The sequence below is a fragment of the Dendropsophus ebraccatus genome, chromosome 6 (assembly GCF_027789765.1).
Source record: "Dendropsophus ebraccatus isolate aDenEbr1 chromosome 6, aDenEbr1.pat, whole genome shotgun sequence".
Lineage (NCBI taxonomy): Eukaryota > Metazoa > Chordata > Amphibia > Anura > Hylidae > Dendropsophus > Dendropsophus ebraccatus.
This window is the reverse complement of record NC_091459.1, coordinates 101333134-101351115: the sequence shown is the minus strand read 5'-3', so window position 1 is coordinate 101351115 and position 17982 is coordinate 101333134. Positions and strand designations below refer to the sequence as shown.

General features: G+C 41.5%; 1 protein-coding gene across 1 annotated transcript in view; it reads right to left on the bottom strand.

Annotated features, from left to right (window-relative positions):
- Positions 1 to 1161: 1161 nt before the first annotated feature.
- AADAC (arylacetamide deacetylase) overlaps positions 1162 to 17982 on the bottom strand; it is a 42449-nt gene continuing 25628 nt past the window's right edge. Inside the window, exons 3-5 of the mRNA XM_069975445.1 lie at positions 14997 to 15066; positions 4384 to 4555; positions 1162 to 2461 (exon numbers count right to left, since the gene is read on the bottom strand). Of these exons, the coding sequence (XP_069831546.1) occupies positions 1853 to 2461; positions 4384 to 4555; positions 14997 to 15066 (851 nt within the window). The 3' untranslated portion in view covers positions 1162 to 1852. The remainder of the gene's footprint in view (positions 2462 to 4383; positions 4556 to 14996; positions 15067 to 17982) is intronic.

The following is a 17982-nucleotide window of genomic DNA, read 5'->3' as shown; positions in this document are numbered from 1 at the left end:
CTTTAGAGATTACATTTTGATCTCCAACACGCTGATTAAGGTTTGTTGGATTGAGTCATTTCACTTGAATAGACATTTACTTGAAGAGGACTCAAGAAGATTTAACCATTGAAGGACAAGGCCAGTTTTCATCTTGGGTCTTCATGTTTACCTCCTTGCTTTTTAAAAACCCAAATTCTTTAATTCTCTCTACAGAGCCATGTGATGGCTTTATGTGTGGGACCAGTTGCATACTGTAAATTTATTGTGACTTATAAATAAATATTTGTACGGTGAAATTGTAAAGAAAATGCAGTCTTGCAATTTAATTAGTGACCTTTACTATCACCGTTCTCTATACTCCAATACCTGCACATTCAGAGATTAGTTGGTAGCTGGTTCACCCACTTTTACTTGTTCTATCCTAATTATAACATGGCTGGGCCATTGTGGAAATGAGCCCAATCCTCTCTCTCACAGATTGTAAGCTCTTGTAAGCAGGCCCCCATTTAATGGTTAAGACTCTGTTCACACAACATATGTTCTGTATAAATCACGGCCGTTATTGCAATCTGCAACAGCAGTCGTGATTTATACAAATGATACATTGTCTGTGAATGAATGGAATTTTGGCCGGAGCATATATGCATAGTATATGCTCTGGCTGGGATTTCATCCGGCCGCAAGAGAAACTGACATGTCAGTTTTCTGCAGGCGCTATTCATTAAATAGCGACCGCAGAGAACCTGTCAGTTCACTCAATTGTGCAGTGAATTCAGGTGCGGGCGCACAAGTCAGCAGAAATGTAGATCATCCGGCCGGTGCTGCAGTACCGGCCAGGATGATCTTCAGTAACAACAGTTCGTGTTATACGTAGTGTGAACCCGGCCTAAATGTGTATTTCTGCAATGGCTGATTTTGTCAGTATTGTACAGTGCTGTGGAATATGTTGATGCTATATAAATAATGATTTACTAATTTAAAAAAAAAGTATTTTTTTTACTTTACCAACTCAGATGGGATGGATTTTTATATATTTTTAAGCATGTTTTGGAATAAGGAATATAATTCTTACTTATGTAAATTCTGTTTGCCTCATATGTGTATGAGAAACACGGCCATTGGGATAGTGAATATAGTATCGGACATACTAAGGTGGAGTTGCAGAAATGTAATAAGTCATTGTGTTTAAAAAAATTTATTGTAAAAACAAAAGTTTAATTTTGAATTTTAAAAAATGTATGAAATAAAAGTAGAGAAAAACCAGACCCTTATCTATTTGCAAACAGAGTTTTCAAATGGGCAACATAAGAAATCTTGGGTCACACATATTACATAAATGAAAAAAAAAGTATGATTATATGTTAAAAGCCACATGAATGTACATTTTATAGATCATAGCAAGAACAATTCTCAATAAATGGAATTATTGGAGTTATTGACATTGTAAAAGATGCAAAGTATTGACTCCCATCACCTTTAAGGGCCTTCTGAGTTTACCCATTTTGGGTAAGATATAGAAATGAGCTCCACTCCTTGGCTCCGTGTTGCTTCTTTCTCTTGTTTAATTTGTTAAATTATCCTCCAGTATGTAGCGAGTGATCCCAGTTTTTTTTTTTTTTTTTTTGGGTTCTTTTGGCTTCCTTAGGATCTGAGGACAAATCTATTCTATTAGTCTCCAAGTCACATGCCACCGATTTCAGAATAAGGGTTTAAGTAGATATTGTTTGGCAGAATCTAATGACAACTGAATGAATAGTCCGTAAGTCTTAGAAGATGGAGAGACAAGAGGCTTTGTAACATACATGGCTCTCAGATTTCAGTAGGTACAGAAATTGACATTGAACACATTACATAACTTTGTACAGACTCTTCACAGGTTAGTATCAAGCCAGTTTAAGTAGTTATCCACTATTTGATGTGCTATAGAAAAATCGAATGGCCAGTCATCCATTAGAAGTATCCCATGGAATGTGTTATCATAGTGTTCATGAACTACCTGTACCCCAGCTTCCCTAAGTCTTGACACATACATAAAGCCATCATCTCTAAGCACATCATACATGCATGTAATGACATATGTCAGTGGCAAACCAGTTAACTTTTCGTCTTCTGCCAACAAAGGAGATGCCCTCACATCCAAAAGCCCTGGGTACTTTTTAACCAACAATGTATTCTGGTTGTTAGGCAGATTGTAAACATGATTCTTCTTCAGATATTCGGGCAATAATGTACTCCAGTTAACATATTTATATAAATGAGCATCTGGAGATGGTATATGTTTGTTAAACATCATTGCTTCAAAAAGGGATCGATCTGTGGTGAAGTATTCGCTCCAGAATCGGACCATCAGAGTCTTGGAGAGTATAGGCATTTGGCCATTTTCTTTGTGAGATGGAGTATTAAGATCAAGGGCTTGGAGAGCTGGGTATATTAACACTTGGATCTTGAGTTTCACCTTGACTTCTGGGTCATGAAGCAGCTGTAAAAATCAAATCAATGTTTTAATAAACAAATTAGTGGCTATAATGGAGTCAGCAACTATTTCATTACATGCGGTGTGAACATGTTTTGTTAAGAACATTGAGATACTTCTGAGGGTTTTCGATTTCAATTAGACAAGCTGAAAAGCAGGACACAAGTCAGTTGTACTTTCCATATTCTACACTTACAGCTGGTGAAAAAAATAAATAAATAATATATATATATATATATATATATATATATATATATATATATTGGGGGAGATTTATCAAACATGGTGTGAAGTAGAATTGGCTCAGTTGCCCCTAGCAACCAATCAGATTCCATTGGTTGCTAGGGGCAACTGAGCCAGTTTCCCTTTACACCATGTTTGATAAATCACCCCCTATATATCTAAAAAAAATACCCAGGTTATGGTGGGGCTCAGTTGCCCCTAGCAACCAATCAGATTCCACTTTTCTTTCCTTACAGATTCTTTGGAAAATGAAAAGTGGAATCTGATTGGTTGCTAGGGGCAACTGAGCCAGTTTCCCTTTACACCATGTTTGATAAATCACCCCCTATATATTTAAAAAAAATACCCAGGTTATGGTGGGATTAGGCATTAAATATTTGTGCATTAAATATTTAATCTTATATGAAGATCATTCTAATAAATTTAAAGGGGTACCCCGGCCTAGGTTACTTTGTACACATTTCTGCCACTGGAAGTGTGCTGTCATGGCAGGGCTGCGTTCCAGCATCGCCATTGTGTGCCGTGATGTCAGATGCAGAGGGCATCTCTTGTTTCAGGTTGTGACACCCTCCTCTACAGACACAGCTCTGTATTGTACTCTCACGATAAGCAAGATTATGGCTCTGCTCTGTCGGCTGTACTTTTGAGAGTACGGTGCAGCAATGTGTCTGAAGAGGAAGGTGGCCCAGCCTGTACATTAGGAGACAGATCTCCAGGGTGAGACCTAGTGTAATCTGATTCTTTGGCACATGGTCTTGTACTGACAAATGACAGGTGCTATGGAGCCGGAAGCTTTGCCTCTTAATGCAAAGTTACAAGCAGCAAGGACAACAACGCCACTGCCTGAAAGTTATTTTTCTTTTTTAAAGGGTTTGACCATTTTATAGTAAAATAGTTCAGTGTACAGTATTAGTAAGTGCAGACACTGTATATGATGACAATAGCTCCCTTTGTACCTCATAGAGCTAAAATCAGACTCTCCTCCCCAGGCTAAGCTGCCCTGCCCTGTAATGAGTCTGTCCATAAGATGGCTGACATGGAGGAGCATGAGACAGTGCCCTGCCCCCAGTTCCCTCCATAGGCATATATAGGCTCAGTGGTGGACACTGGAGGCGGGGCATGGTCACATGGTCAGATGGACAGACTCAACACAAAGCAGGACAGCACAGCCTGGAGGAGGGGTGTCTGATTTTAGCTCTATGAAGTACACAGGGAGCTGCTGTCAGTGTATACAGTGAGTACACTTATTACTACTGTACACTGAACTATTTTACTATAAAGTGGCCAACCTCTTTAAACTTTAGAGGTACACAGAGGTACGGTAAAGCACAATATAGAATTACTTATATGTACTGTGAACGTTATTATAGTGCTGTCATAGTTGTAAAGTTGTGTGTGTGGGGGGGGGGTTACCCCTTATCTGCTGAGTGTCATGTGTGTCATCACATGTCATAACATCTTTTGAGAAATAAGTTTAATATATTTCCAGTAACAGGGTTTTCTGAGCAGTGCCAGCAGAATTGAATCGGCCCTATTAGTTCTACAAATGATTCAAAAAGATCAAAAACTGGAAATCAGAAAGTTGTCACACATACATGTGTATTATAGAGATAACACTAATAATTGGCAAACTATGTGTGTTTTTGTTTACGTGTGTGTGTGTGTGTGTGTGTGAGCAACCATACCGTCTGTGCTATAGCAGCAGCTAGGTTTCCTCCAGCGCTGTCTCCAGATACAGCTATACGATTAGGATCCACAGAATACTTTTCGAGAACCTTTTCTTGCAGAAAATATTTTGCTACATTGTACACATCATCAAACTGGACTGGAAAGTGAAACTTTGGTGCAAGACGGTAACTGTGTGAAAATACAATTCATATTATATTCAAGACCTCAAAGCATTTTCCCATAAACAAAGTATATTTAAGTTAAAACAGAGAGAAAAATTTGGAATTCTACAAAAAGAATCAACTGATGTTGATATCATTGCAAAGTAACAAAACCAGGGACAGGGAAGCATAAACCCCTGGCAGGATAAGAGGCCTGGTAGTGACCATTCTGCAAGAGGACTATACAGTATGTTCACAATGAAATATATGCAAAGTTAAAATTCTTAACTTTACAATTCAGATGCAACTAACCTTAATGGCCAACAGCTTTTTAAGGACAGAAGGAAACTCTTTTGCTTAATAAAACCTATTACAGAGTTTCTTACAATAGCTTGTACTATTGATATTTATTGATGTCTAAAAAATTACATTACTTTAAAAAAAATTAAATGCTAGTTACGCTTTAAGTGGATATTTGGGATTAAAAAAAAAAAAAAAAAAAACAGTACCACACATGTCCTTATGAAAACGCATCCATGTTTGTTGGTCCAAATACTCCTTTTCCACAAACAGTGTAAAAAATGCAATGCCTTTCACCTACAGTCTCCCACAAGGCTTCCCAACCTAGCCCTAATAGACTTGTCAATAAATTCCTTACCTATTGCTTTCCCTAAGTCTACCCAACAAAGCTGACACGATGGGGAAGATAATCAAAACTGCCTACACTAAAACCTGGTGTGTATCAGCGGTACATAGCTTTATTGATTTTACCATGATTAGATCGGCGTTGGCACCGGGATGCTGGTGCGCGGTCTTTTTTTTACATGGGGGGGGGGGGGGCAGGGGCATGGAGGTCAGAACTCCACGGTCTCTTGCTTGGGGACAAGCACATTTTTTTGTTTCTCTTATCACATATTCAAATTTAATTGAAGTTTTCACAAATTATACAGTAAATGCTGTAAGTATAATATTTAAATGAAGCAAAATTAAATGCCAATAAGCAACATTTTGAAAAATAGAGAAGTAATAAATAAGCCAGAGAGGAAGGGGGGGGGGGGGACTAAGAAATGGGGTCAGAGGAAAAGAGGGCAGGAGGTAAAGGCATATACTGTAGAGAGTACAAATTATCCGTATCTGCATATCTGCAAAAGTCAGGAAAAGAGATAACACAGCAGGGAAAAAAGGGGAAAACCTTTGGCACAAAATGCAACCATAATCTATATTATCATAAGAAGAGGTTTTACATATCTAACCTAGTATGAGTATCTTGCAACCAAATATAATATCAATCAGATGAACCAAGTGGAAGGAAATAATAAGGAGCGTCAGAAAGCACTGAACATTCATGTTACTTGTCCCATACCCAGTGTGAGCAATTTATGTTGTATAGCGGTTATAACTATATCAAATACGGACGTCCCAGAAAGTAATAGAATTTGGAAGGACAGGAGGTCTACCAAGGAGCTTCAGTAAAATGCTAACTACGGGTTCCCTGATGTGGGTGCAAAAAGCACTTTATACTCTTCTGTGCTCATAAATTGCATCCAAGCCAATTGTGACCAAGTAGCAGCATGTTTATCGGCTTGTTGTTTTAAATCAGCTACCAATTCCTCCATCCAATAGAGGAAAGACACCTCTGCAACCCAGTCTCGAATTGTAGGAGCTTGTGTACTTTTCCACAATCGGGGAATGACCGACCGTGCTGCCATCAAGAGAAACCTCACCAGGGAGTTGGAAAGGTGTGAAAGAGAAATGGGCACTATAGAAAGTAGCAGTGTGGCCGAGTCCTTGTCTAGCTGTATACCTGTAAGCTGGAAGGTAAGTTGAATAACCTTTGTCCAGAATGCATGCACTGGTGGGCACTTTTACCAAATATGAATCAATATGTCCCTATCTATGTGGCATCTCCAGTAAGTCTCAGAGGCGGCCAGAAATATCTTGTGTAAAACTGTGGGAACCCTGTACCATTGCGTCAAAAGTTTGAAGTTAGTCTCCTGTGCCCTACTTGAAATGGAAGTTTTAGAGCACATAGTTAAAGCTTTATCCCAATCTCATTGGAAGATTTCCCAATCCAATTCTCCACTCCATTTTTGCATGTACGCTGGCGGCTTTTTATGGTAAATATCAAGGAGTAGGACTTCTGGCGTACCATACGGTCAAGCTGCTCCCACAACAGCTCAATGGGGTTCAGATCTGGTGACTGCGCTGGCCACTCCATTACTGATAGAATACCAACTGCCTGCTTCTGCTGTAAATAGTTCTTGCACAATTTGGAGGTGTGTTTAGGGTCATTGTCCTGTTGTAGGATGAAATTGGCTCCAATCAAGCGCTGTCCACTGGGTATGGCATGGCGTTGCAAAATTGAGTGATAGCCTTCCTTATTCAGAATCCCTTTTACCCTGTACAAATCTCCCACCTTACCAGCACAAAAGCAACCCCAGACCATCACATTACCTCCACCATGCTTAACAGATGGCGTCAGGCATTCTTCCAGCATCTTTTCATTTGTTCTGCGTCTCACAAACGTTCTTCTTTGTGATCCAAACACCTCAAACTTAGATTCATCCGTCCACAACACTTTTTTCCAGTCTTCCTCTGTCCAATGTCTGTGTTCTTTTGCCCATCTTAATCTTTTTCTTTTATTGGCCAGTCTCAAATATGGCTTTTTATTTGCCACTCTGCCCTGAAGCCCAAAATCCCGCAGCCGCCTCCTCACTGTAGATGTTGACACTGGTGTTTTGCGGGTACTATTTAATGAAGATGCCAGTTGGGGACCTGTGAGGCATCTGTTTCTCAAACTAGAGACTCTAATGTGCTTATCTTCTTGCTTAGTTGTGCAACGCGGCCTCCCACTTCTTTTTCTACTCTGGTTAGAGCCTGTTTGTGCTGTCCTCTGAAGGGAGTAGTACACACCGTTGTAGGAAATCTTCAATTTCTTAGCAATTTCTCGCATGGAATAGCCTTCATTTCTAAGAACAAGAATAGACTGTCGAGTTTCAGATGAAAGTTCTCTTTTTCTGGCCATTTTGAGCATTTAATTGACCCCACAAATGTGATGCTCCAGAAACACAATCTGCTCAAAGGAAGGTCAGTTTTGTAGCTTCTGTAATGAGCTAGACTGTTTTCAGATGTGTGAACATGACAAGGGTTTTCTTATCATCAATTAGCCTTCTGAGCCAATGAGCAAACACATTGTACCATTAGAACACTGGAGTGATAGTTGCTGAAAATGGGCCTCTATACACCTATGTAGATATTGCACCAAAAAACAGACATTTGCAGCTAGAATAGTCATTTACCACATTAGCAATGTATAGAGTGAACTTCTTTAAAGTTAGGACTAGTTTAAAGTTATCTTCATTGAAAAGTACAGTGCTTTTCCTTCAAAAATAAGGACATCTCAATGTGACCCCAAACATTTGAACGGTAGTGTATATGATATAAACCATCCCCCTTGGTGGGGAATCTGTCTAGCAAATATTTTTAAAATCAATGAGGGTTCTAAACAATAGGAGCTTAGATATATTTGATTGGAAAAAGTGCTTTACCTAAAGCTATTCCATATATCGTGTTGTAGACCGTAAGTCTGGGGGGGGGGTTGACCAACTCTTGGTAAGATTTTGAGCAGAGCAGTCTGCAGTTTTCACACTATGAAAGTGTGCATCTTGCTTTTGGGGGAGAGACAAGTAAGTTGTCATCAGAGGACCCTTTTAATAAAGAAAAGCAAAGGGTAATCTGCTTTTCTTTGTTAGGTTATGTGCACACTATGGGGTGCGTGTGGAAATTTCAAGCGGAGTCCACTGCGCGGTGTACCCTGCTTGAAGTTAAGCCTCTCCTATAGACTCCGCCATCCACGGATTTCATTTGAGAATAACATTGAGTCTATGGGACAGGCGGAACTTCAAGCAGAGTCCACTTAATATTTTTGCGTGTATCAAAATTGTCCAAATTGCAGTTTATTTTTTTGTCTAACAATGTTATCCTAAAGTGTACCTGTAAAAAAAAAAAACATTCTAAACTCTCAATGTCTTTATGATATACAAAAGTCTTTTGTTATGACAGTGCCCATTCAAAATCCATGGACAAGCGGCTGTTAGTGTACATAACCAGCACATGAGCACGGTTTGCACATACTGTACCCTTACTATGAAATGAAGGCCCTATTACACCAACAGATCTGACGACAGATTATCTGCCAAAGATTTGAAGCCAAACCCAGGAGTGGATTTGAAAAGAGGAGAAATCCAGTCTTTTCTTTATGACCTGTTCTCTGTTTATAGTCTGTTCCTGGGTTTGGCTTCAAATCTTTGGCAGATAATCTGTCGTCAGATCTGTTGGTGTAATAGGGCCTTGAGTTTCATTCTTGTCTCACATGATAAGCCTGGGATTACATGGTAACTTTGGATTGAATGGCCAGGAACAACCATAGGTGACCCTTCACTCATACAAGTGAATGAAGTCACATTGCAACCGCGACTCTGTAACTTTTTTGCAACTTTATATTAAGGGTTGCAGCAGCCTATATAAGTAAAAGGGTCGCACAACCAGGCAGTGTGACAGACTGCACTGTCTGATGCACTGTCTGGTTGTGTGACCCTTTTACTCATACAGGCTGAGTATGAGCACTACACAGCAGTTCCTAGTTGTGTAACCAGGAGGCATTGTGTGGATCAAGCCTAAATGCTGTTACAAAACGAAAGAGAAACATGCTAGAATAATTTTTGTTCACCCCTTCCAAAAGAAAAAAACAACATAAAGTGATCAGCTTCCTTGATATAAAATTTTATGGCTCTCAGAATATCATGACAAAAAAATAAAAGAACATTTTAAAAGTGATTTTGTTGTGTAAAATTTGTGAAACATTAAAAAAAGTTTAATTAATTTTTATGCAATTATATTGACCTGCAGAATAAGCCTGCCGTCAGTTGTGAGCCACAACTGAAAGTAGTCTGAAAAGGAATGGGAACTATAAAAAAATATATATATTTCTGCTTCCTACTAGATGCACTTCTGGGATTGGCTCAAAAAAAGGCTGTCATGGCAGCCTTAAAGGGGTAGTCCACCCAAAAAAAATTTCTTTCAAATCAACTGGTGCCATAAAGTGCCAGAGATTTGTAATTCACTTCTATTAAAAAATCTTAAGTCTTCCAGTACTTATTAGCTGCTGTATGTCCAGCAGGAAGTAGTGTTTTCTTTCCCGTCTGACCCAGTGCTCTCTGTTGCCTCCTCTGTCCATGTCAGGAACTGTCCAAAGCAGGAGCAAATCCCCATAGAAAACCCCTCCTGCTCTCCAGACTGGAAATAATACAACTTCCTGTTGGGCATACAGCAGCTGATAAGTACTGGAAGGCTTGAGATTTTTTAATAGAAGTAAATTACAAATCTCTGTCACTTCATGGCAGCAGTTGATTTGAAAGAAAAATTTTTTGGGTGGACTACCCCTTTAAGTTAACATGTAATTTTTTACTCCAGGATGAACAAAAAACAAGATATCTCAAAACATTACCTTTAGGCTATGTTCAGAATACAAAACACAGCAATCGCTGAGCTCAGGGAGACCAGCGACAAAAAAATCAAATGGAGTACTCAATGAGGAGTCTCCACTGATGCATTGCCCCCTATAAATTTAAATATGCAAAAGAAGGGTCCGTGGAGTCTCAGTTACGAGTCTCAAAACACGGGAATAGCCAGATATCCCTCCAGGGGAGGGAAGCCTATTGCCAAGTGGGTGCCTCCCAGTGGGGAGATCACCAAACCACCCTGATACGTAGCCCCTTAAGTCCCACTCGGTTGCGAGTATTGGAACATAAATAGGGAAATACCAAGGTGGCCCCTTTTACGTCAAAGTCTAACTCTGTGGCGAGTATTGCGACATGACAAGGGTTTACCAAGGCAGGCATCCATGCACAGACAATCGTTTCGGGGTAGTTGCCCCTCGTCAGTGTGTAGTAGGATTCTGGCTACGTAGTGTTCACACTACGTAAGAGACCGGCCGGGGTCACGGAACGGCCGGTCTCTGGCTGGATCATCTCTGGCCGGATGATCTTTCCGGACGCAGAGCTCTGATGCGGGCGCATCAGCGCGCGCCCGCATCAGAGCTTCCCATGGCATACTGTGAATCAAGCGGCCGGAGCCGCTCGCTTCACTGTGTGAACTGAAAGGGCTTTCATGTCAGTTATTTGCGGCCCCGTATGGGATCCTGGCCGGAGCGTGTACACACTCCGGCCGGGATCCCATTGAAAGTAAGGAATTGTTGCACCGCGCCAAAAGTATGGCCGTTGTTGCCATCGGCAACAACGGGCGTACTTTTACGTAGTGTGAACATACATAAAAAGCTTGCCCCATAAAAATGTTATGGCTTTCAGAATACAAAACACAAAAGGGGAGATTTATCAAATTTAGACTGGTGAAAACTGGTCACAGCAACCAATCACAGCTTCTCTTTCCTTTCACCAGAGCTGGGAGCTGAGCTGTGATTGGTTGCTGTGGCCAGTTTGCACCAGTCTAGATTTTACACCCTTTGATAAATCTCCTACAAAGTGTTTTATAATTGTTTTTATTATGTAAAACAGCGTTTCCCAACCGGGGTGCCGCGGCACACCGGTGCGCCGGGAGAACCCGCCAGGGGTGCCGCGGGATCCCGGTGGGAAATGTGCGCTGTCTCTTTAAGCATCCCGAGAAGCTGCGGACGCACAGCTTCTCGGGATGCACGGATCACTTTCATGTTCCGCCCGCACTATGAGCGGGCGGAACATTAAAGTAAGCAGAATATAGGAGCAGGAAGTGTCAGGGTCCTGCTCCTATATTCACTCCCATAGGCTGCCGGCACTTCATGCCAGCAGCCTATGGGAGGCCGGGACGTGACCTCTCCGGCAGGCGTGATGATGTGACCCCGCGGCTCGCAAGTCCTGTCCCCGCGGCTCGCAAGATGGAGCCAGAAGAGGAGGAAAGCTGCTGCCTACAGCTACACAGCGCGGATTAGGTGAGTAGGATGTTTTTTTTTTTTTAGGGGCAGAGCAGGGGGCATTATTAGTTCATGGGGGGCACCTCTGGGGGCATTATTAGTATATGGGGGCACCACTGGGGGCATTATTAGTATATGTGGGCACCTCTGGGGGCATTATTAGTTCATGGGGGCACCTCTGGGGGCATTATTAGTTCATGGTGGCACCTCTGGGGGCACCATTAGTTCATGGGGGGCACCTCTGGGGGCATTATTAGTTCAAGGGGGCACAGCAGGGGATCCTACATACAGGGGACATCCCACATTCCTTCTCTCTTTACTGCACATAACACCAAACAGAACAGTTACTTTGGGAGCCTACAGGAGGGAGAAAGGATAGGAAGTTGCTAGAAATGTGCGAAACCTAAATTGTTTGTCTCACAGGTTCTGAAGAGATGAAAAGTAGCTGGAAGAAATCATCATGGCGGATGGAGAGGAAAAGGGAAAGTGACTCCTCAGATCAAAGAAGACGTCACCTGTGAGTCACTGTATGACGGTTTTCTTATTTTGTAGAACATTATTTAGTAGGGGTGCCCCGAGGAAATTTTTTTTTGCAAGGGGTGCCCCGAGGTGGAAAAGGTTGGGAAGCACTGATGTAAAACATAAAAAATTAAAGTATCTAAATTTGGTATTGTCAGAACTGTGCTCCCCCAAAGAACAGGTGTAACGTGGTATTCATACCACACAGCCAACAGTGCAAGCTTTAAAACGTGGTAAATCAAATTCAAAATTGCTATTTTTTTCCCCTTTGGCCATTAGAGTAAGTTTTGGCTTTTCTGATGTGGAACTTTTTTTTTTTCTCAACTTTTATTAAAGAGGTACTCTGCCACTTTAAGACTTTTTATATAATAGTGCCCTTACATACAAGATAATAATACTTGCAAACATAATATTTTGTACCGTGTTTCCCCATAAATAGGACAGTGTCTTACATAAATTTTTGTTCCCAAAGATGCACTAATTTCAGGGGATGTCTTATGTTTCAACAAAGAAGAATTCATATGTCACAAACATAGCAGGGACAGAGCGCATAGTATGGCTGCTTCCGGCCACAAGGGGGAGCTCACCATGACACAGCAGGGAAAAGGACTCTTGATGTTTTGCCTGCACATTTACAAGTGACAGCAACAGAAGGGAACATCGAGGTTGGCGGCAGGTGAAAGTCTGCATGTCCTGCATGCAGCTGCTCTGCAGCAGACGGTGAAGCTAGGGGAGCAGCGGCGGGCTGAAAAAGAATCACAGCTGCATCCCCTGGTGTTCTATTTAGTAGGCATGCTTTCAAACTAAAACTTTGCTAGGTCTTACTTTCAGGGGAGGCCTTATGTTTAGCAACCCAGCAAAACCTCTACTAGGTTTTATTTTCAGGGCATGTCTTATTTTCGGGGAAACAAGGTAGTTACAGCACCACGCTGCCCTGGTGTCCTCTTCTGGGTTCCCTGCTGACTGTTGCTGCCATTTTAGAAATCAGCTCATCTCGCCCTCAGTCAGTCATTGGCTGATGAGGCCGCCACTGAAATGGCTGCGACAGCAGTCAGCAGACTCAAAGACACTGCAGAAGGAGACCGGGGGAGCGTGATGAGGTAAGAATAAGATGTTGTATATGTAAAAGGAGCATTACATAAATAGTTTTGAGGTTTCGAAAAGCCACTTTAATAAAAGTTTCGAAAACATATTAAGCCTGCACGTCACAGTTGGACCATACAAAACACTATAGGGATCCATCATTCTTTCATCGTGGGTCATTAGTAGGAATGAGTGAATGTACAGTACTAGTGAATCAAAGTGCTTCACTAGGCTTGGTGGTCAGTTTGTCACACAGTTGCCTTTGAACTCTGTGCCTCTCTGCTCTGGGTGCCTGGAAAGGCTGGATACAGCCCTGACAAACCTCCCCCAGAACTGCATCCAGGTTTTCTGCAGTGTCACAGTACGGGTGGTCCACTAAGTTTTATTCCACCTTGGTAATGTACGTCTGTCAGGTATTGCACAAAGGGGATGAAGGTGGTTATTTGTATTTCCCCACTAGGTGTCATACTATTTCTATGTATGTACTTATCTATATACAGCTAAAGGTAAAGGGTTAATATGTGTTTTATAGTTCTGTCCAATCACAGGTGCTTCCCGCCAATTAGAGTGAGCCTTAATGTCCCCTATAAAAGGGTGGTTAGTTCCTAGTGGGAGGTCTTTTCTAGTCTTCTTCAGTTAGTAGATGGTGGTAAAGAGAGAGACACAGACAAGAGAGAGCTCCTGCTGCAGTAAAGCTTGGCTTGGCCCAGGCCAGGAACACCACACCTGGCCACTGTAACAAGTGCCCCAGTGTACCCAAGCCCACCTTGCTGTACCACCACCTCACAGCACCCCGGCCCACGGCATTTCTAGCCACTCACAGCGGAGCCGCGAGGAGTTCAAAGACAGCCGCCTGACAAGCTGACTGCCTTGCCTAGAGAAGCACTCGTTACGCTAGTACCGTAAATTCACTCATCCCTGGTCATTAGACATGGGACACGTGGCCATGATATATATGCAAAAATGTGTTATGGTCATCTAAAATTGGCCTAAAGCTAGGGCTACACAATGCAATTCTGTATTCCCTTAAGGGAATCTGTCAGCTCAGTGTCATACTGAGACCAGCTGACCTGGGCAGATAGCTCATAGGGAGAGAAAACAAATAATACCTGTCTCTTAGCTGATGGCTGCTTGCAAAATTTTACAATCGTGTTTTCCTTCTAAACTCAAGTTGTTAAAGGCTAGGCTGAGCTCCAGCCTGGATGCCTCCTCCCTCCCTCCCCCACCCCTCCCTGCCCTTCATGGTGATGTACAAGGTTCAGTGCTGGGAGCTAAGCCTGTACACCCAAGGGCATACAGTACCTACAATAATAATACACCATGCAGCTGCTATAAGGTCCTTGAAATGAAGGGATCCAGGCTTGGACCTTTACGCAACTAACTGCTTTGTCCACAAATAAATGGATTTGGATTTTGAATTAAATAACCAGGAGTGCAATGACATAGAGAAAAACTATATTGGAAATATACAAAGATACTGATTTTGGTTAAAAATACAAAGAAAAATAAGGACCAAAGCTGACCTGATACTAAGTGTGAAGCCAGCCTTACTTATGCATTTTGTTCAGTATATATTTAGCCAAGATAATAGATGAACACACCATTTGGACTAAAAGCTGCATTGTTCAATAGCCATCTGATGTGAAAGACCGGTAGAGAATATATGAGACAGTGTCTCATTCCCAGGGCCCCCAGTTTTCACTCTTCATTTTATCCTGATGCTTAAAAGTTTTGGCACAAAGTTAATTATTACTGATTCTATTCTTGTTTCCGGAAAACTGAGGATCAAAAGTTGAATTAAAGGTCTTGTGCACATATTTGGCGTTTGTAATGAGAGAGGTCATAGTCTGAAACATGGGATAATACTAACAATAACATCTTTTGGAGAGCAAAGAGCACCTACTTGATGGACACAATTAAGGCATTCAGCTTATGAGCAGATTGTTTTGATAGATGATCATATGGCTTCATGGCTGCAGGACATTCAAACAATAAACAAGGATCAGAGGAATTTTTCATGTGACATAATTACATTCCATTATATCTATAGTCATTGAAATCACTCACAATACATTACAGGTCAACTTTTTATTATGTGCCGACCAGGGGTTTATTTATGTAAGGATTTTACAGTTGCTACAGATTCTTTTATGTAAGGTCTTTCTCCTTCTCCTCTATGATAGCAGCATATTACTACTCATCCCTGTGTCCTAATGGTTATTGACAGCAATCCTGTCCATGGCCATATTTACCACTAGACACTGGATGTCTAGTGACTAGGGTAGTGCCATGAGAGGGATAATGGAACTCATAGTAACATATATATATATATATATATATATATATATATATAGACACAGATACACACAGTCCTCCATACACCCACACATGAATCCACTTCAGTCCATGTTCCATATTCTCGAACTACTATCTTAAGCAGATACCTAATTGGAGTAAAGGTCCCCATACATTTTATATATAGTATACACAGTGTACTATAGAGTGTATAGGGCTCTCCTGACATCCACTGAAAAATGAGATGCTGGAGATAGGGGATTGAGCATGATGAAAAATCACTGTTAAACTTTCTTCTGAGAAAGAGAAGCAGCAACAGCGGATTCACCTTCTCCTCCCGATAGAGAACACAGAATGCTCAACTGTTCCTAATGTTCCTGTGTATAGGAAAGATGGGGGCTAGACAGGATATACAGTATAACTGACATTCGACTATCAGTTATTGAAGGTGTATGGCCAACTTACTGTAACTGCAAAGACCTTGAAACCTCTCCCAATTTCACAATGCTAATTTCAACCAATGCAATTGGTGGTACAAAAAAACAACAACAAGGTGCTCAGACTCTAGTGTCCAGAGCTACCACCAGCTGGGTGCCTGGTGCCATAGTACAAGCCTAGAGCAAGATGCATTGAACATAGGGTGAAGAGACCCCTTGTATATTAGGGGAGTACATGTGTACACTGCAATAAAGTACAGAGCATACTGGGAGCTATAGGCCATTACTTATATATGCTGGGGGATTTGATTATCTCAGATATAGGACCAAGTGGTCAGTGGTCAGTGTTAATGGACCTTTAATAGGGGGCATATCTAGGTTTAGTTTTGGGGTCTTTCTATACCTCAAAACTGGTGCTGCCAAAGCAGGAAACTGTTTAGTTCAGGTATGTCTCACCTTGATCCCAGCAGATTGTTTTGGCAAAAAAGACTGGTATAAATCTGACTGGTGTCCTCCATGGACCTTTAGTCTCCTCTCAGGATATAATTTTGTACAGGCCTATTCTGTTCTGTTTGTTTTCTGCCCTTGTGTTACTCTTGAGAGAGAAAAGCTTTCCCTATCTGTTCTGTTTATCATCTCAAGTGCAAACATGGAGCAGGAATTAAAAAGGAATTATGCTGAGTTTCGATGTATGAAGTGAACATATGTGCAGACTGTGGCATTGTGTCTATTAGTGTTAGTGCTCTACCCAGACACATCTTGGATCACCTACAAGTTAAAATCATATTGTAGAGGTTCACTGAGGGATCAACAGGTGGTAGAGCACTGGGCTGGTTGCTACTCTTATTTCTCTAGTGTACCACACTCTCCTTTGTCAATGACCTGTTGTGGTGACCCAAAGTGCAGGCAAAGAGCAAGAGTAGTCAGTCACTGTATTTTCAAGCACATTGGTACAGAGATAGCAAAGCTGTTATGGGTTACGAATCTACTTAAAGGGAACAGTTTCACTTTAACCAATAAAGTTACTTGTAGGACTTGCCAAGTTAAATATTTTTGCAACCACATCCATTTAGCAAATGTGCCTCCTTCTCCTGATAGGACAACACTCCTGATATATATATATATATATATATATATATATATATATATATATATATATATATACACACACACACACACAATATATATATATATATATATATATATATATATATATATATACGCAAATAGACACGCACACACACATACACATACATAAGCCTCACCTAAAGACTGCTCTCATTTGTTGGGAGAATCAAGTGACTAAAGCATTCTACTTTTATACATATTAACACTGGTTGTGGTAAAGACACGGGAGTAATGGCAACTTTTACACTGATCATATACTTAAAGGGGTAGTGTGGCGCTAAACAATTATTCACAAAATAACACACATTACAAAGTTATACAACTTTGTAATGTGTGTAATGTATGTGAATGGCCCCCTTCCCCGTGTTTTTCGCCCACCCATGCTAGACCCGGAAGTGTGGTGCATTATACTCACCCCATCTCGTGTCGACCCCCGTCTGCCATCTTGGGACAATGAAGTAGTCTTTGGGAGGCCGGCCGAACCGCTCCATCCGTCCCTCATGTCGGCCCCCCTCTGCCGCGTCATAACTGTGCTCAGCCGCGATTGGCTGAGCTCAGTTATGCTCAGCCAATCGCGGCTGACCTGCTGATGACGTGGCATAGGGGGTCGGCATGAGGGACGGAAGGAGCGGTTTGGCCGGCTTCCCGAAAACTACGTCATTGTCCCAAGATGGCGGACCGGGGGTCGACACTAGATGCGGTGAGTATAATGCACCACACCAGATAAGGTTATGTTGCACTCCGTAGTGTGAACATAGCCTTACACTACAATAGTAATAATATAGGGAGAGATTTAGCAAAGGGGAGCAGTTACCCATAGCAACCTATCAGATCGCTTCTTTCATTTTTAAAAAAGGCCTTGAAAAATTAAACCCAGAATCTGACTGGTTGCTATGGGCAACTGCTTCTCTGTTTCTCTGCACAAGTTTTGATAAATTACCCCCATAGTTCCTTTATTTACTGTTTATAGCTCCAACCTATGCTGCAGTGCTGTACAGAGATTGTAGTCTGTCATGCTGTCCTCACTGC